Below are 18088 nucleotides of genomic sequence, written 5' to 3' on the forward strand. Positions count from 1 at the left end.
ATGGAAACCATCCAATTCAGTGCTTTTGAACCTTGAGGTCGCAACCCGACGTGGGGTCGCCTGAAATGTCTCGTAATTAAAAAAAATACCAATGAAACATATTTTCATTATAATAAAACAAACTACCGTAATTTTTTGTTTTATTTTCAAAATTAAAACACCACTTGCACTCCTAAGCAACTGAATTTTATACTTTCACTTTTCAAATATAAATCGTGTTCAAATACAATCAGTGTACAAAATTATCTGAGCTGGTGCATCTTGACTGACAGCTGCGATCGCATGACCACACGGTTACTGTTGCTTGAGTTCCCTCAATTCAACTTGTTCAAACACAAACCTGCAGTCAGGAGTGAAAAACAGAAAACTCAATGGGAAGATTTCTTCGTCCACCTGGAGCCATGAAGTCAGTTCCAAGAGAAACGTGGACACAGACACTGCGGCAGGTCTCGAAAGACATTCAGCAGCATCTTCTGTAGAAGATCCGGAAGATCGCGGCCATCAAACAAAAGCGCTGGCCGATCAATCAATGCTTAGTCGAGGATTCATTATTTGCACTGTGCAAGTTACATTGTTCCTTTCACTCTTTGATTCCAGATTATGATGATGATTTTTTTAAATGAAGCAAATACAATGTGAGACTTTTTATTAAATATAAGACAGACTTCTGAAACTGAAGCACTGGGATATTTTCATTCTTGTAGAGCATCTTCCTCCAACACCCAGATTATGGAGCATGTGAGCAGTAACTGCATTGAATTTTCATATAGTTAGTAATTTACACAAATCTTGTCTGTGGTTACTTCAGCAGGAACCTTTCAGAATGTGTGTGTGTGTGTGTGTGTGTGTGTGATGTGTGCGCATTTTTCTATACTTGTGGGGACCAAATGGCCCCACAAGGTAAGGAAACCTGGCATGATGTGCCTTGTGGGACCTTTTTCCGGTCCTAATGAGGAGAAACAGTGTTTTCTTGACCATGTTGTTGTTACTGAAAAAAGTAAAAGTGCAAAAACATTTCTTCAGGGTTAGGCTGTGTTGTGGTCTGGGTTAGGGTTAGGATGTCAATGAGTGAGAAATACAAACCTGTGTGTGTGTGTGTGTGTGTGTGTGTGTGTGTGTGTGTGTGTGTGTGTGTGTTGAGTAAGTAAACACTCCAGAACTTTCTCATCTTGTTTTCTTCATAATTACAGAAACACTTTTCATTACAACAGTTAGAATATTGAGCATCCACAGCAGAGAATCAGGCAGAAACAAACACTTTGCACAAAGTTTCTTCTTCTGTTGTTGTTGTTGTTTTGTTTTTTTGTTTTTTTTTACCATCGTGAAGCTTTACATGTGTCCCATTTATCAGGAGGAACATTCTCGATGTAGCACCAGACAGTAGAAACAAGAAGACAAGATAAAGAAATACATCATGTGACCTGATCCCAACATAAAGAAACCAATCAACCAATCAACGGAGGAGTGCAGATAGAAAGATCCAGAAAGGCACTTCAGTGAAATCAAGCAGGAAAGAAGCTCTTTGAAACCAGAACAGACTCAGTTTCCAGCAGCGTGGCGCCATGTCCAGAAACACTGATGTCCGTATTTTACCGCGACCAAACAACCCTCCAAACCAAACATCAAGTTTCCTGGAGATGGAACAAAGAGTCTCTGCTCCCGTTCACACCGGCGTCAAGTGGAAATGCAAGTTTTGAAAAGGATTATTAGGAAATGACCAAACACGGTTTTCCCTCAGGTAGAGGTTTAAACGGAGATCAGATATCCCGACGGATCTGACGAGGGCTTGACTGATCCCTTGGTGACTTCCACCCTCTGTTTTCATTTATTTTACAAACAAAGAATGAATGAATTTGGTGTAAAAACTGTTTTTGAGCAGTGCGTGTCTTTACAGACGTGTTATGTGAAGAAGACTGGTGGAGGGCGGAGACGACATGAACCTTCATGTTCCAAGGAACCAGACTGAAACGAATGAAGTTCAGCTGAAAGAGGAAACGGCAGCGTGAGGAGTCAGTAAATCCCTCCAGTTTTAATGTCTCATGGAGCAAAAATCACATGATTTCAACAATATTTTGACATAAAACTTTTTTCATATTCGAATTTGAAATTCTTCATATTTTGAGGGAGATTTTGAGATTTTCTTTTTTAAGCTTTATCGGCTGATTAGAGGAGGAGCTGCAGCTGAACGAGAGACTCGTTGATTAATAAAGACAGTTACAAGCTTTATAATTTAATTCAGGCCTCACACACACACACACACACACACACACACACACACACACACACACACACACACACACACACACACACTGTAGAGAACAACAGCAGGGGCGATGATGTTGGTTTCTCGTGAGAATCCACTCAAAAAATCCTGAATTTCAGAGAGTAAATAAACACATTAAATCCCACATTATCAGTCCTCAGTTGATTTGATTTTCTGAGTTAAAGTTCAGCATAAATCAGCCAATCACAGCTCCTCCTCTGTCCATGTGATGCGGTCATGTGACAGGCTGAACCAATCACATCTGCATCCGGTTGGCAGTGTTCAACATGGAGACGACCTGCTGGAAGCTTCAGAACGGATTTCAGAACGCTATTCAGCTTTTTCATTCTTAAACTCACTTTGTTTTAGTAGCAAACGATCAGATTCTGACTTATAAATGTAAAGACTTTTCATTCAGCTGTTTGGATGAAAATGCTTCGTTTAGTTATTTAAATATTCAAACCCCTCAGATTATTTTTATGCACATTACTTTCATGCACATTTTACTATAAATATTTCAATTTACACACACACACACACACACACACACACACACACACACACACACACACACACACACACACACACATATATAATTTATCTTTTTTGTAATAACTGATTTGTTTATTGTCCAGAGAAAATTTCCACATATTTTAAATTAATTAGCTTTGTTAGTTATCAATGAATATAATTTTCAATTCTATTTTTCTTCCTTAAGGCTCAGAATTATAAATATACTCATATTTATCTTTAATTGAAACATCTAGTTTTATTTTTGTCATTAATGTTTTTGCTGTAAAGTTATTTCTCTTTACTGAATAGAACTGGGTTTTTCTTAAAGTGCCATTATTTTTCTCAAACAAAAGGTTTGTATTTTCCCTCCTTTATAAAACTTGCATTTTTTTCCTTTTGACAGATAAAATAAATATTATTAAAAAAATGATTGGAATGACATGAACTCTAAAACATGACACTGAAAATACAAACGTATAAAAATGAACCTTGAAAATAAAATAAAAAATTGTGTTTAACTCGTTTAGTCTTTGTCACTTTTAAATGTTTAAAATTCAATTTCAGGCCCCGTTTCCATGACGACGAAGAGTGAAAATGACTTTTGGTTTTCTTATTTCAGAGCTGTTTCTCGTTTACACGGCAACGTTTTGAAAATGATGTCGTTTCCATGGAAACGGCAGAAAGATGAACAGCAGAATGTGACAGTCGACTCTGAAACCACCAAGCTTCTCATCGTCACTGGACGAGGTCGAGGAAACGGGACCTCGCAGATTCTCACTCGTCTCATTTCCTCTTTCTCCGTTTTTTGATAAAAATAACAAAAATATGCAGATTTATACAAAAAAATAGACAAAGACTCAACGTCACAGGAAGAGGAGCCGAAGTGAAGAATCCGCCACAGAGACCGGAGGAGGCTGAAGGTCGCCTTGCTCCTGGAGGTCGTCTTCCTGCTGACCTCCGGCCCCGCCCACTGGCCCCGCCCACCGGCCCCGCCCACCAGAACCTGCTGTAACCTCTGGGAAGGCGGGGCTCGAACCCTGACCCCCGGTGGGGGGCGCTGTGGAGGAGAATGACGTGGCCCTCACTTTCCTGCTGTCAGGGTTCCCGGTTCGATTCCCTCAGTCTCCACTCCTGGTGCTTGATAAGGCGCTTTGGAGCTGTTTACAAACATTTCCACACAAACACACTGAAACAAACAAACAAACAAACAAAAGTAAGCGGAGAGGAATAACAGTGTGTGTTTCTGTGTGTTTCCGAGTGTGTGTGACCTGCAGTCGTCTCCTCCCGTGCTCATCACGTATCGATCGTCGTGAGAGAAGCGGATGTTGGTGACGTGAGCCGAGTGTCCGAGGTAGCGTTTGTGTTTGGCCTGAAGAGAGCGAGAAATCACAGAAACTCAATCGAAGAAAAAACCAGATCGATAAAACACAGAGGCAGTGTGTGTGTGTGTGTGTGTGAGACTCACAAACTTCTCGGAGCAGGGGAAGTCGAACAGCTTGACGAGGCCGAAGTCGTCGCCGGTCGCCACGTTGAGGCCGCCGTGGGAAACGCAGGCGCAGGTCACGTCCGCCTTGTCGGCGTTCCGCGGCCAGATGCCCAACACCTCGTCTCCGAGCACGCTGGGGTGGGGGGGGGCAGACGGTTAGCCGCGGGGTCAGAGGTCACTCGGGCAGCCGCAGACTGAGTACCTGGTCCAGGAGGCCCAGGTGATCCTGTCGATGGCGCTCGGGTCGCTGACCGGCTTCCCCGACGGAACCTCGAACACCTGCCGCCTGTAGGCTCCGGTGGAGACCTGACACACACACACACACACACACGCTACAGCCGCAGCGTCCCAGTGTGTGTGTGTGTGTGTGTGTGTGTGTGTGTGTGTGTGTGTGTGTGTGTGTGTGTGTGTGTGTGTGTGTGTGTGTGAGAGAGAGACAGACCTGGATGTAGCAGCTGTCAGCGGAGAAGTCCAGCTGCAGGACGAAGGACGAGACGTCGCTGCAGTAAGCCAGACGGTTCAGACCCGGACCGCCGCTCACGTCGTAGACGTCCACCGTGTTCTCCAGAGAACCCACCGCCAGGAGGCGGCGGTCCGGGCTGAAGCTGCACACACACACACACACACACACACACACACACACACACACACACACACACACACACACACACACACACACACACACACACACACACACACACACACACACAGAGTTGTGTATCGTCCTCTCTCCCCTGCACGCCCCCCCTCGCAGTGCCCCCCCCTACCGGACGTCCTGGACGCTGACACTGCGGTCCCGCTTCTTGGCCCAGATCTTTAGAGAGTTGGCGAGGAGGAGGAGCACCTCGCCGTTCTTCATCCCCACGGCGATCATCTCGCCGTCGGCGCTGTAGCTCACGCAGCGGGCGGCGTGTCCCACACACACCTTGTTCAGCAGCTTCTGCACGGGACGAGAAACGAGACGGAGGACGGCGTCTTGTCCGTCAGTCCAACAGGACGACAACCAGAAACGACTCAGAGCGAGACGGAAGTGGGCGGAGTCACTGCTGATGAGGAGGAGGAGGAGGGGGGTGATGACAATAGTGGTGAAGATAATGACGATGATGATAACCATGATGCTGATGATGAAGACGATGATGATATTGATGATGATGATAATGATGATGATGATGACGATGATGATAGTGATGATGATGATGATGACAATGATGATGATGAAGATGACGACAACGATGATAGTGATGATGATGATGATGTTGATGATAACGATGATAGTGATGATGATGACGATGGCGGCACCTTGTCGGCCAGGTCCCACAGTCGGATGGTGGCGTCGTCGCTGGCGGTGATGAAGACCTCCTTGGAGGGGTGAGCGCTCAGACCCCAGATCCCCCCCCGGGAGTGAGTGTCCAGCAGCAGGTTGGACGCTGCGTTCTTCTCCCCCACCTCCAGGATCTCCCCGTCCTTCGTCCCCACCAGGATCTTCCCCTGAGGAGGAGGAGGAGGAGGAGTGAGGAGGAGGAAGAGGAGGGGGAGGAGCATCAGGATGGAGATGAACTCTGACCTTTCCCCTGCAGACCGATCGAACACACTCGACCTGTTGCTCCGTCTCCAGCTGGAAGGCTCGACATCGCTTCATCTCCTGATCCCAGAGCTTCACCGCTCCGCCCTCCTTGGTCCTGACGCACACAAACAAACAAATAAACAAACAAACAAACAAATACACACAAACAAACAAATACACACAAACAAACAAATACACACAAACAAAAACAAATAAACACAAACAAATAAACACAAAAACAAATACACACAAACAAACAAACAAATAAACACAAGCTAACACATAAATAACAGAAAGCAGAGACCAGCAAACAAAACAGACCAACAAACCAAATTCATTGATTCATTCTCTGAGCTGATTATCCTGTTAAGGGTCGTGGGCTGCTGGAGCCAATCCCAGGTGCTTATGGGTAAGGGCAGGATTCACCCTGAACTGTCAGTCCAGACTGAACCCTGAAGCCCCGCCCCTGATGACCCCACCCTGAAGCTCCACCCTGAAGCCCCGCCCTGAATGCACAGCCCCCGGCCCCTGATGGGCTGAACTCACGGCCGCTCCTTGCCCCCGGTGACGATGAGGCCGTCCCTCAGGGTGGTGTACATGGTGAACACCGGCCCCGTGTGAGCCTTGGCCACCACCCTCAGCAGGAAGTGCTCCCGCCACACGTACACGTCTCCGTTGATGGCGCCGGTGAAGGTCAAGTTGTTCTGCACACGGAAAGTCTTCCATGAATGAAGACGGTCAAGTCTTCAACACTGAAACAGCACTCTGTCTGAGGCGTTCCACAGGGATCCTCACTGGGACTCTGAGGACTTTGATTTACTGTCAACAAACACTTACTTCATTTATGTGTGTTTTATTCTGTTAACCTCATTGAAGCGAGTTCTAACATTCCTTTTCTTTCTTGTTCAGACCAAATTCCAAAAACCTTAGGACACTGGACACACGTGAGGCATGGCAGACTCTGGTCTGGAACCGGGTCTCACCGCTCCGAAGGCCACCGACAGCATGGTCTGCATGCGGCCGTCCTCCACCGTCCCCACCACGCCTTTCTTGTACATCAGAGCGCCGCCCGCCAGCGTCCAGAACTTCACGTGTTTGATTCCCACCGACACGAACTGGGAGTCCGAGTCCGGCCGGAACTCCACCACGAAGATCCGGTCGGGGTGCCCGGCCTTGCTGCACACTCTGGATCCTGCGGGAGGGGCGGAGGCCGTCACACACACGCCGCAGTGATGGGTTCCAAACCGTCCGAAAGCCTCCGGACCTTCCTGCCAGCGCCACACGGTGATGGTGTGTTCGGGCTCCACCCCCACCGACAGCAGCAGCTTCCCGGTGGCGCTGAAGTTGACGTAGCCGACGCCTTTGGAGTGCGGGCAGCGCAGGATGGACAGCGTCTGCTTGCTCATGGCGTCCCACACGTGGATGGAGGGCGTGGTCCCTGCGGGAGGAGCCGGCAGCTGTAATCTGAGGACCGACCGGGGGGGGGGGGGGGGGGGGGGGCTAACTGAGAGGGGCAAACAGAGCAGGCAGGGAGGGGGGCAGCAGCGGCATGCAAACAGCCCGAGACGCAGACCTGCAGCACACATGAGAGCCTGCTGCCAGTCTGAACCACAACCCAACAGCTACAGAGGGGGCCGGCCTGCAGGGGGCGCCACAACAGCTAGCCTCCAACCAGGGTCCCCTTCAGTTCAAACCTCTCCTGCCTTTATTTCTAATGTGATACACAGAATAAGAATGAATGAATTAATTAATTTTTGAAAGTTTAAAAGGAATTGGTATAAAAATTAAAAAACCAAAATGAATATTAACACATGTCGAATTCAGAGTCATTTAGCTGTTGGATTAAACGACGGGCTGCCGGCTGTTTCTGCGGGTTGTTGAGTGTTCTAGGGTGTTTGTGTGGTGGGTGGAGCGCGGTGGGTGTGGCGGTATGGGACGGTCGGTTCGATGTGATGTGGCAGGTCTGGTGTGTGTGGTGGATGTGTGGTGCAGTGGACACAGTCCAGTCAGGTCCAGTGCACTGCATTATGTTACAGTGGGTTCAGTGTGTGCAGTGTGTGAGGTGTGTATGCTGTGTGCAGTATGATGGGTGTGTGCGGTGTCTGTGGTGGGTACAGTGTGCTCAGTGAGTGCAGTGTGTGCGGTGTGTGCGGTATGATGGGTGTGTGGTGTGTGCAGTGTGTGCGGTGTGTGCGGTGTGTGCGGTATGATGGGTGTGTGGTGTGTGCGGTGTGTGCGGTATGATGGGTGTGTGGTGTGTGCAGTGTGTGCGGTGTGTGCGGTGTGTATGCTGTGTGCAGTATGATGGGTGTGTGCGGTGTCTGTGGTGGGTACAGTGTGTTCAGTGAGTGCAGTGTGTGCGGTGTGTGCGTTATGATGGGTGTGTGGTGTGTGCAGTGTGTGCGGTGTGTGCGGTGTGTGCGGTGGCGCTGCAGGTGTCTTTCTTGTTACCTGGGAGTTCACTGACGTCACCTGACGTGTTGTGAGAGCGACGGTGACAATGAGGCCAGCCCAAACACACAGACACACAAAAAACAAAAGAAACGGTGAAAACCTGCAGTGAGACAGCTCAACGTCCAGAACCGAAGCTTTCCTCGTCTTTTGTCTCGGAGCTCAGACTCGTGTTTCCTCTGAGCTTCAGCCTGAAATCAGCCGGATTCACTGACAGCAGGGGTCAAGAAACCCGGCGAGCTCAGGGTCTGCTTGGAGCCGTTCTGCGGCTGTGTGTTTTGTTTTTCTCGGCACATCGTATCGTTTTGAGGAGGTTTTGTGTGTTTTTCTCTTCACGTGGTATTGTTTTGAGGTGGTTTTGTGGATCGTCGTATCGTTTCGACTGACACTGAGCTCGGTTGTGCGTCTGTTCGGTCAGTAGAAATAAAGAGAAGCAGGCAGGTTAAACACGAAGCAGAGGAGAGAAAAGCAGGACTGCTTCACTACGGACGAGTTAGTAGAAAAAAAACTCGGCCATGCACACACAGTGACACACACACACACACACAGTGACACACACACACACACACACACACACACACACACACACAGTGACAGACAGCGTACCGATCTGCCCTGTCGCGATGATGTTCTTGAACTTGGGGTGCTGGTTGACGGTCAGTGAGAGGATGTCGTCCGTGTGTTCCACGTAGAAACTCTGAGTTCCTGCAGACACGGGGACACTTGAATGCAACGTGTCACACGCCAGAGGTTTGATTCCCGGTGCGGTGTGCGTCCCAACAGAATCGGCCGCAGACCACAAACAGCGTAAAGCACCACCGTCTGCAGGTCAAACCGAGGCCGATTTCAGTGAAAACCGCTTTTGTTTCAGGAAAGTTTTGCGTTTCCATGACAACGTTTTTGAAAACAATCCCGGTTGGGAGTCGACACTCTGGAGGTAAAGCCACCTGCGCCTCAAACTCACGTATTAAACAGCATCATCTGCATACACAGCTAATTCCCCTTCATGACTGAGAGTCGTCAGTCTGCCTGTTGCCGTGGTTACCGGTGCTGAGGCTGTGGACGATCGCCGTGGCAGCGGTGTGGTAGACGATCTCAGCGCCGTCGTTGAGGTAGTGAAGGTTGTTACGACAATCGAAGCCTCGGAAACCAAAGACGTGGTCCAAAACCAGGTCCTGCAGAGGGCGGAGGGACAGAACGCCGTCACCGAGACGGACGGGCGGAGACGGACGGGCGGCGGCTGAGAGACACACCTCCACCGGCCTCTTCTTCTTGGACACGTTGTTCTTCTGCAGTTTTTCCGGCTGCGGCGCGGCTCGACTCACCGGCGGTCTGCGGGATCACAGCCGCCATTAAACAGCGGAATCCGGACCGACGGGGGACGGACGTGAAGCGCGTCTCCGTCTCTGTACCTCTCCTCGGCGGACAGCTCCCTCTGCTGGTGAGGAGGTTTGACTCCCCTCATGTCTCGGATGTTCACGGCGTACATCTTGGTGACGTAGTCCACGCTCTTCTCCCGGGCGACGTCGCTGTCGTAACCTGAGGACAGGAAGCGGCTGCAGCTCAGAGAGACACTTCCTGTCGAAGAGGACGCGCCGCCGCCTCCCACCTCCGTCCTCCTCGGTGTCGTCGTCCGACTCCTCGCTGTCCACCGTCGCCCGGCTGTCGCGGAGCGGATGTCCCTCCCCCTCCGCGCTGACCCCGCCCCCGCGCTCCCTGGCCCAGATCATGAGGGCGGTGTCGGCCCCGCCCACCGTCAGCAGCGCGGCGTCGTCCTGAGCCCAGCGCACGTTGGTGACCTGAGCGCTGTGACCCACGTAGCGCTTGAACCGGGCGTATTGACCCTGGAAGGCAACGCCACAGTCAAACAACTCACCAACTGCAGACTGACTTCACACCAAGTACACCGATCTTAAACCATTTAGACTGACTTCATACCACCTACAGACTGACTTCATACCACCTACAGACTGACTTCATACCACCTACAGGCTGACTTCACACCGACTACAGACTGATTTCAAGCCAACGACAGACTGACTTCAAATTGACTACAGACTGACTGCACACCAGTAAACTGATTTTAAACCATCTAGACTGACTTCACACCACCTACAGACTGACTTCATACCGACTACAGACTGATTTCAATCCAACTACAGATTGACTTCACACCAACTACAGACTGACTTCACACCAACTTCAGACTGCACATCAAGTACACTGATTTTAAACCATCTACACTGACTTCATACCACCTACAGACTGAATTCACAACTACAGACTGACTACAAGTCAACTACGGACTCACTTCAGACAAACTGTAGGCTGACTTCAAAACCAACTACAGACTGACTTCAAACTGAATTTAAACTGACAACACAAATACAAATCGAATTCAGACCGACTTCAGACTGACTTGAGGAGCTTCAGACCAGCTTCAGACCAGCTTCAGGCTGGGTCTGAGCTCCACGTTGACCTGGCTTCAGACCAGAGCTGGACTGAATCTGGACCTTCAGGCTCCTGTCATCAGGCCTCCGGCTGCTGTTGGTTCTGATCTGTGTTCCGTTCTGGGCCTGACAGGCTGTGCTCATCGGAGAAGCCCCCCAGGTGGGACGGTGTGTGTCGTACTCTGACGGGGTAGCCGAACAGCTTCAGGAAGCCGAAGTCGTCTCCGGTGGCCAGGAGGGTTCGGTCTCTGGTGAGCGAGGCGGCGTTGACGTCCGTGATGTCACTGTGCGTCGGCCATATTCCCTCGCAGCTGGAGCCCAGGACGCAGGTCCAGCTGGCCCAGTCGATACGCTCCAGCTAACACACACACACACACACGCACAAATCTCTCAATCTACAGGCAGGACTACACACATGGAGGAGGCTGATGCTCTGAAGCCCCTCAGGAAGTGTGTTGACAGAAACACACACTGACCTCAGAGTTTTTGATGGTTTGCTGTTTTCCTCTCGGAGCTTCAAAGAAGAGCTGCTCTTTGGCTCCAGAGTTCACCTGCAGCAGTTTACCTGAAACACAGCAGCGCCGACGCCAGAGCAGTCCTGGATGAGTGGAGTCGCTCCTGACCCCCTCCTGACCCTCCTGACCCCCTCCTGACCCCCTCCTGACCCTCCTGACCCCCTCCTGACCCCCTCCTGACCCCCTCCTGACCCCGGAGCCTCAGCCAAGATGCCGCGACAAAGACAAACGCCGCCGTGCACGAGAGGAAGGTGCGCTCCGGAGGAGAGGAGGTCTGTTTGAGTGTGTGTGTGTGTGTGTGTGTGTGTGTGTGTGTGTGTGTGTGTGTGTGTGTGTGTGTGTGTGTGTGTGTGTGTGCGTCACCTCTGCTGTCCCAGTCGATGTGTGTGATGTAGCTGGACGCTCCTTTACAGATGCCGACTCTCTTGCTGCTCAGCACGTTGTAAAAATCCACGAAGCTGTCGTGAGACGCCACCGCCAGGTACTTACCCGAATCTGAGAGAGCAAGGAGGGGGGGGCGATCAGAGGCTGCGTGTGTGTGTGTGTGTGTGTGTGTGTGTGTGTACCGGGGCTGAAGCGCAGGTCGGAGATGGCGTCCCTGCGGTGGTGGAAGCTCAGCAGGTCCTCCAGAGTGTCGGCGTTCACCACCAGCACGCCGCCGTCGCTCAGCCCCACCGCCAGAGCCTTCCCATCCGGGGAGAAGGCGCAGCAGCGCCCCCCTGTGGACGGACGGGACAGAGGGCGGTCAGGTCAGGGGGGGGGGCAGCGGGGGACGGGCCGTCCCGCCGTCTCACCTCTCTTCAGCTTGCGCACGGCCACCATGCGGTGGTTCGCCGACGTCTCCCACAGACGCAGCGTCCGGTCGTCGCTCACGGTGGCGCAGACGGGGAGGAGGGGGTGAGGGGCCAGACCCCAGACCTCCCCCTCCATGTGACCCTGCACACACACACACACACACACACACACACACACAATGTGACTATTTTAAATGAACAGACTTCAAGCTGCAGCTACTGAAATGATGGAAAAAGTCATAAGTTCATAAATCTGTTTCTAGAAGAACTGTCGTCCAGACCACAGAGCGCCTTCCCCCTCGGAGCCTCACCTGCACCAACAGGGTCATGGGTCCGGTCTTATCGATCTCCAGAACTTCCCCGTTTTTGGTTCCGACTAGAATGTGACCGTGACCCAGAGTGATGGCTCTGATGGACGGGTTGTCCTCCAGCAGCAGGCCTACACACACACACACACACACACACACACACACACACACACACACACACACACACACACACACACACACACACACACACACAGGCATATGGAGTATTAGGTTTTTTGTCTTTTTATTGTTTTTCGACAACAATTACAAAGACAAAAACAAACAGAACGAACAAACAGCCCCCCACCCCAGCTATACCAGATCATAGAATGAATAAAAAGAAAAAGAAATACAAAGCTTGAATACGTTACAAAAAATGAAAGTGATGTTAGCCTGTCAGGAGACACACCTTCAAAATAAGTCAGAAATGGCCGCCACTGTTCATAAAATTTTCCAATGGAACCTTTTGTAGTGTGACGGATTTTTTCCAAATGTAAATGATCCATGACCTCTTTAATCCAATGGCCAAATGTCGGTGGACATGGATCCTTCCATTTATATAGAATAAGTCTTCGAGCTAGCAAAGAGCAAAAAGCAATCAAGTCCATCTGGTGTCTGTTTAAGGCAACATTCAGAGAGACGACTCCAAATAAGGCTGTCAAAGGAGAAGGATCAACAGTTTTTCCACGGATGTCAGAAAAAGCCTCAAATTTTGCTCGCCAATATTCATAAAGTTTCGGACACGTCCAGAATGCATGAAAAAGCGTAGCAGGCATTTGTCTACAGCGGTCACATGATGAGTCCAGTCCCAGCTTGATCTCAGTTTGTCTTTGGACCGATGCAGACGACGCACCACTTTGAACTGAACCAAGCTTGTCTCGGTGAGATGGAGGAAGAATGGATATTCCTTATAACCTCTTTCCAGTCTAAATCTGATATGGGTCTGCACAAATCTGTTTCCCATTTCCGTTTCAGTTGAGCCAGATTAGTTTCATGATATGAAACAAACAGGGAATATATCATGCTCAGCATCTTATTTCCGTCAGTACAACAGTTTAATAGATCGTCCATCAGTGAACAAGAGGGAGAAAAGGGAAAGCATTCAAAGTTAGAATCTGACAAAATTTCTCAATGGTAGATAACTAAAGAAATGTGATTTAGGAATATTAAATCTGTCCACCAGCTGTCCCAAAGAGCCGAATGTGTAATCAATGTACAGGTCATACAAAGAGTGTATTCCCTTTCTGTCCCAGATATTAAAAGCCTCCTCGTCGCTCACTGAGGGGATAAACATATGATTATCTGAAACTGGTGTCCTAAGTAATAGCTTGGTGGACTTAGAGGAATATGGAGTATAAGGTTTGATGGTTTTTTAATAAGTACTCGTATCAGTACTGAGAATCAGCCAGTAGCTAACAGTCAGTACTCGTCCTTGATCACGTGCTATCAGCGCGTCGCTCCTATTTTCCGTGCAGGTGTGTGTCTCAGTGTGTCCACCGGGGGGCAGTGTGGGAGCGCGGGTGAGACATCAACATTCCTTCGTACCTTTCGATCCCGGGGACAGCGCGGCTCTCTTGATGGCGTAAGTCTTCAGGCAGCGATCGAACGTGTCGTCCCACAGCTCCACCACGCCGTCCTTTCCCCCCGTCACGAACCCCTGCACGCACGCACGCACGCACACACACACACACACACACACACACACACACACACACACACACACACACACACACACACACACACACACAGGGGTCATGGTTCGAGTCCTGCCACCATGACACCCAGCTTTTATCATAAATTGCAGCTCCTTCTGATTCATGTTCTGTAACCACTTTTGGTCTGTTTCATGGTGATCTGCTGTTGTTCTGGATATTTTTCCATCCATTTAAAACCAGCTGTCAGTGAACATCATGACTCAGCAGAGTGCAGACCGCGCTGCAGAAGTGCTGAGTCATGCCGAGCGTCCCTCCTGTCTTTTATCCCTGGCAGGGTTTTTTTTTTCCTTTATCTTCCTCCCACTCAGATTCCTCTGCACACACACACACACACACACACACACACACACACACACACACACACACACACACACACACACACACACACACACACACACACACACACACACACACACACACACACACACACACACACACACACACACACACACACACTAAATGACAACCTTCACTCCCTTTAAACAGTGAAATCGATGAATTATGGTCCTCGGTGGACTTCTTCCAGCTCTGCGGAGTGATGCTGTGATTCTGCAGCCTGAACTCAGAGGGAGGTGAAACAGGACGGGGAGATTTCTTTGCAGAGCAGCTGCTGAATCTCGGTGGCAAATATATCAGATTTCATTTTGTGGTTGTTCATTTGTCGTTTTGTTCTCTTTTTTCAGGATTACTTTTTTGATCTGTTCGTCTGGTTTGTGTCTTTCACGGGGTCTTGAACGCTACGACGAATCTGGATGTTAGTGGAGGAAGACGCTCTACAATCTATAATCTGGATCTTTGTTCTTCTTAAGAGTTATGCTAATGCTAATCCCAGCTATTGCAGACACAGGCTAATGCTAATGCTCCTTCCTGTATGGCATGTTTGCTAATTCAGAACTACTGAAGCTCATCCTCCAATAAACAGGAGTTTGGTGACATAGTTATGTAGCTGCTCTTCAATTTTACTAACTTCAGCTATCATCTGTCTACTCCCTGCCCCTGACCCGGGTTTGGCTCCGCCCCCTGACCTTGTCCAGGGAGAACATGGCGAACACCGGCCCATCGTGAGCTTTGACCGTCTTCATCAGCAGCGGCTCCTTCCAGATGTACACGTCTCCGGTGGCGGCTCCGGAGAACACCAGCGCCTCGGTGCGGCCGTAACACACCGACATCATCGTCTCCGGCCGGCCCACGCTCCTGAACGCACCGCGCCTGAAGGTCAGACCGCCGCCTAGAGGAGGAAGCCAGGAGGTCAGGAGGAAGTCAGGAGGTCAAGAGGAAGCCAGGAGGTCAGGTCTGACAGGCGGCAGCGAGGAGACGTTAGGAGACACCGGCTGATTCTCAGGACGGCTCACTGCACCCTCATGTGGCAGCACCTGGTATTACAATGAGGCCAACCTGTGTGTGTGTGTGTGTGTGTGTGTGTGTGTAGGCCCTCACTCTTTGTCTCTTGCATAATGGAACCTCTTTGCCAGTAATCTGATGCGTTTGGTGATTTTAAAATGAAAATAGCACATTTTACCAGCATGTTGCCAGAACTTGATGTGTTTGATTCCCACGGTGACCAGTTTGTCCATCAGCAGGGGATTACACTTCACCACAAAGATCTTCTCCTTATGACCCCTGAAGACACAAAGAGAAAAACACAGTCAGGTCATGAAGAAGAGGACTGCTGTCAGGGTGCTGGGACGGAGGACAGAGGACGGAGGACGGAGGACAGAGGACAGAGGGAGGAGAACGGAGGAGAGAGGATGTGGACAGAATGGTCACTTCTTGAATGTCCTGCTAGTTAATTCATTAGCAGTAAGCTAACATCACTATGCTAACCTAAAGCTAACACTGTAGCAGATGTAATGTTTGCTACGATGCTAAGGCGACGGCAGCACGGTTGCTGACATAAACTTATGTGTTGAGAAGCCATCAAAAAAAATATCTTTCAAAAATGTTTTTACATTAACTCCAATGCTTTTAAATAAGGTAATTTGACCCCAGCATCCTTGACGACGACAGCTGTAGTTTACTGTCCCTGAAGAGGAGTGTGTTGAGTGTGTGTGTGTCTGCAGTACCGAGCCGTGGCCAGTTTCTCTCCTCGCTTCCAGTCCCAGACCACGACCCAGTGTCCGTCGTCCACGCCGACAGAAACCAGACTCTTCCCATCAGCTGGAGAAGCAAACACAGCTTTTACTATCTGGGGTGTGTGTGTGTGTGTGTGTGTGTGTGTGTGTGTGTGTGTGTGTCCTGTACCTGAGAAGTCCAGGGCACACACTCCCCTCTGGTGGAAGCCCCTCAGCAGTGAGAGACACTTCAGGGTCTGGATGTCCCACACGTGGATGGACGGGTCTCTGCCCACCTGCACAGGTAACACACACACTGTGACATCACATGACCGTATATGGTAAGCCCTTCCTGCTTCCCATTCCTCTTCCTGGTGGAATGGGGCGGGGCGGGACGGACGGGGTCCCACCTGCCCCGTGGCGGCGTAGTCCTTCAGCGGGTGGATGCTGAGGCTCAGGATGTCGTCGTCGTGGCCGAGGTAGAAGCGCTGGCTGTGCAGCTGGCGGTTGTAGACCACGCCCACCGCCGCCACGTGGTACAGCACCTCGCCGCTCTGAGTGTAGAACAGGTTGTTCCTGCAGTCGTAACCTCGGTACCTGCAGAACCACGCGCAGCGTCTCACCGTCAACGACCAGGTGACCCGACTTTACTGCTGCAGGCTCAGGCACAACATGCAAACTCCAAACCCAAGTCAGGAGAAAGAGGAGGGGAGTTACCCGTGAACGAACTGCAGGCGGAGGCCCTGGTCAGGACCCCGCTGCCTCTTCAGAGACCCCACCTGCCGCTTCTTCTCCCGGCTCTGCTGTCGGAGCTGAGGCAGGTCCTCCTTATACACCTGCACACACACACACACACACACACACACACACACACACACACACACACACACACACACACACACAAACCTCATGGAAATGTCAACATGCCGAATATGGTCTCAGTCTGAACTCGACACTGGTTCAGGTTATAAAAGAACATTGTTTTTTAAAAACAGGAAACAGTGAGGAGGAGGAAGAAGGGAGAAGGGAGATAATGTTAAAAAAAAAAACGCTGGAGGAGAAGCAGAGAGGAAACAGCAACAGAAAATCTTTTTTCCACTGGGAACGTTTTATCTCTGAACCAGACTGCTGCCACTCCGAGCCGTCCTGCGCCTGGCACCAGAGATAAGACGGCTCCGCCGTCGCCATGGCAACCACACTGCACCCCACAGCCTGACGGCAAGGACAGCCGGCGGCGCCCGTCACTCCGCCGCCGTGCCTGGAATCCGGGTCGCCGTGGCGACGGCGCCTGGAGGGGGTCGTACCTGCCGGTCGTAGCTGATCTGCGTCTCCTGCTCGATGTCGGAGTCCAGCTCCGGGACGTCGGACACGTCGCTGTCCGACTCCTCGCTGTTCGAGTCTCCGTGAGCGTCTGTACAGGAAAGACTAGTTATAGTCAGGATAACTATCCACCAGGGTGGTGAACAGGTTAGTCAGAGCAAAGTTAGGAGTGGAGTTCCTCAGGGCTCTGTGCTGGGACCACTACAGGATGGACGGATAAATGGATGGATGGATGGATGGATGGACCTTGCACGTTGACGTCCAGCCCTCCATTCATGACCGCCTCCGGCAGGAACCTCCACTGGAAGAGGGCGTGGTCGGCGCCGCCGGTGGTCATCACCCACTGCAGGTCATGTGACCAGCGCACGTTGGTGACGTGAGCCGAGTGGCCGATGTACTTCTTGAATTTGGCTCCTGAACGACAGAAACAGTCAGACTGGCGGCAGGAGGAGGAGGAGGAGGAGGAGGAGGAGGAGGAGGAAGGCTGCAGCACCTTTCCTCAGGCAGGGGAAGCGGTACAGCTTCACCAGGCCCAGGTCGTCCCCGGTGACCAGCACGGCGGCGGAGTGGTTGGCGTCCACGGCGTTGACCTGGCACAGGTCGGAGTACTTGGGCCAGATGCCACTGACCTCCGAGCCCAGGACGCCGCTCCAGGTGG

At 50.8% G+C, this 18088-nt stretch overlaps 1 protein-coding gene across 2 annotated transcripts in view; it reads right to left on the reverse strand.

Moving 5' to 3' along the window:
• Window positions 1-1160: 1160 nt before the first annotated feature.
• The window catches only part of LOC115399070 (echinoderm microtubule-associated protein-like 6), a 35199-nt gene continuing 18271 nt past the window's right edge, over window positions 1161-18088 (reverse strand). Inside the window, exons 12-44 of one of the 2 annotated variants that reach the window (XM_030106244.1) lie at window positions 17924-18088; window positions 17677-17844; window positions 17415-17521; window positions 16828-16946; window positions 16521-16707; window positions 16301-16406; window positions 16123-16216; window positions 15579-15679; window positions 15085-15287; window positions 13890-14001; window positions 12348-12475; window positions 12037-12178; window positions 11809-11961; window positions 11606-11737; window positions 11204-11292; window positions 10909-11085; window positions 9887-10121; window positions 9690-9816; window positions 9531-9609; window positions 9323-9452; window positions 8884-8982; window positions 8278-8298; window positions 7091-7264; window positions 6810-7018; window positions 6373-6530; window positions 5827-5941; window positions 5562-5750; window positions 5030-5202; window positions 4705-4867; window positions 4465-4568; window positions 4242-4395; window positions 4045-4145; window positions 1161-3962 (exon numbers count right to left, since the gene is read on the reverse strand). The exon at window positions 17924-18088 is cut by the window's right edge and continues 48 nt beyond it. In XM_030106244.1, coding sequence (XP_029962104.1) covers window positions 3938-3962; window positions 4045-4145; window positions 4242-4395; window positions 4465-4568; window positions 4705-4867; window positions 5030-5202; window positions 5562-5750; window positions 5827-5941; window positions 6373-6530; window positions 6810-7018; window positions 7091-7264; window positions 8278-8298; window positions 8884-8982; window positions 9323-9452; window positions 9531-9609; window positions 9690-9816; window positions 9887-10121; window positions 10909-11085; window positions 11204-11292; window positions 11606-11737; window positions 11809-11961; window positions 12037-12178; window positions 12348-12475; window positions 13890-14001; window positions 15085-15287; window positions 15579-15679; window positions 16123-16216; window positions 16301-16406; window positions 16521-16707; window positions 16828-16946; window positions 17415-17521; window positions 17677-17844; window positions 17924-18088 — 4439 coding nt within the window. In that variant the 3' untranslated portion in view covers window positions 1161-3937. The remainder of the gene's footprint in view (window positions 3963-4044; window positions 4146-4241; window positions 4396-4464; window positions 4569-4704; window positions 4868-5029; window positions 5203-5561; window positions 5751-5826; window positions 5942-6372; window positions 6531-6809; window positions 7019-7090; window positions 7265-8277; window positions 8299-8883; window positions 8983-9322; window positions 9453-9530; window positions 9610-9689; window positions 9817-9886; window positions 10122-10908; window positions 11086-11203; window positions 11293-11605; window positions 11738-11808; window positions 11962-12036; window positions 12179-12347; window positions 12476-13889; window positions 14002-15084; window positions 15288-15578; window positions 15680-16122; window positions 16217-16300; window positions 16407-16520; window positions 16708-16827; window positions 16947-17414; window positions 17522-17676; window positions 17845-17923) is intronic. The other variant, XM_030106245.1, reaches the window with a different exon arrangement.

The sequence above is a fragment of the Salarias fasciatus genome, chromosome 13, assembly GCF_902148845.1.
Source record: "Salarias fasciatus chromosome 13, fSalaFa1.1, whole genome shotgun sequence".
Taxonomy (NCBI): domain Eukaryota; kingdom Metazoa; phylum Chordata; class Actinopteri; order Blenniiformes; family Blenniidae; genus Salarias; species Salarias fasciatus.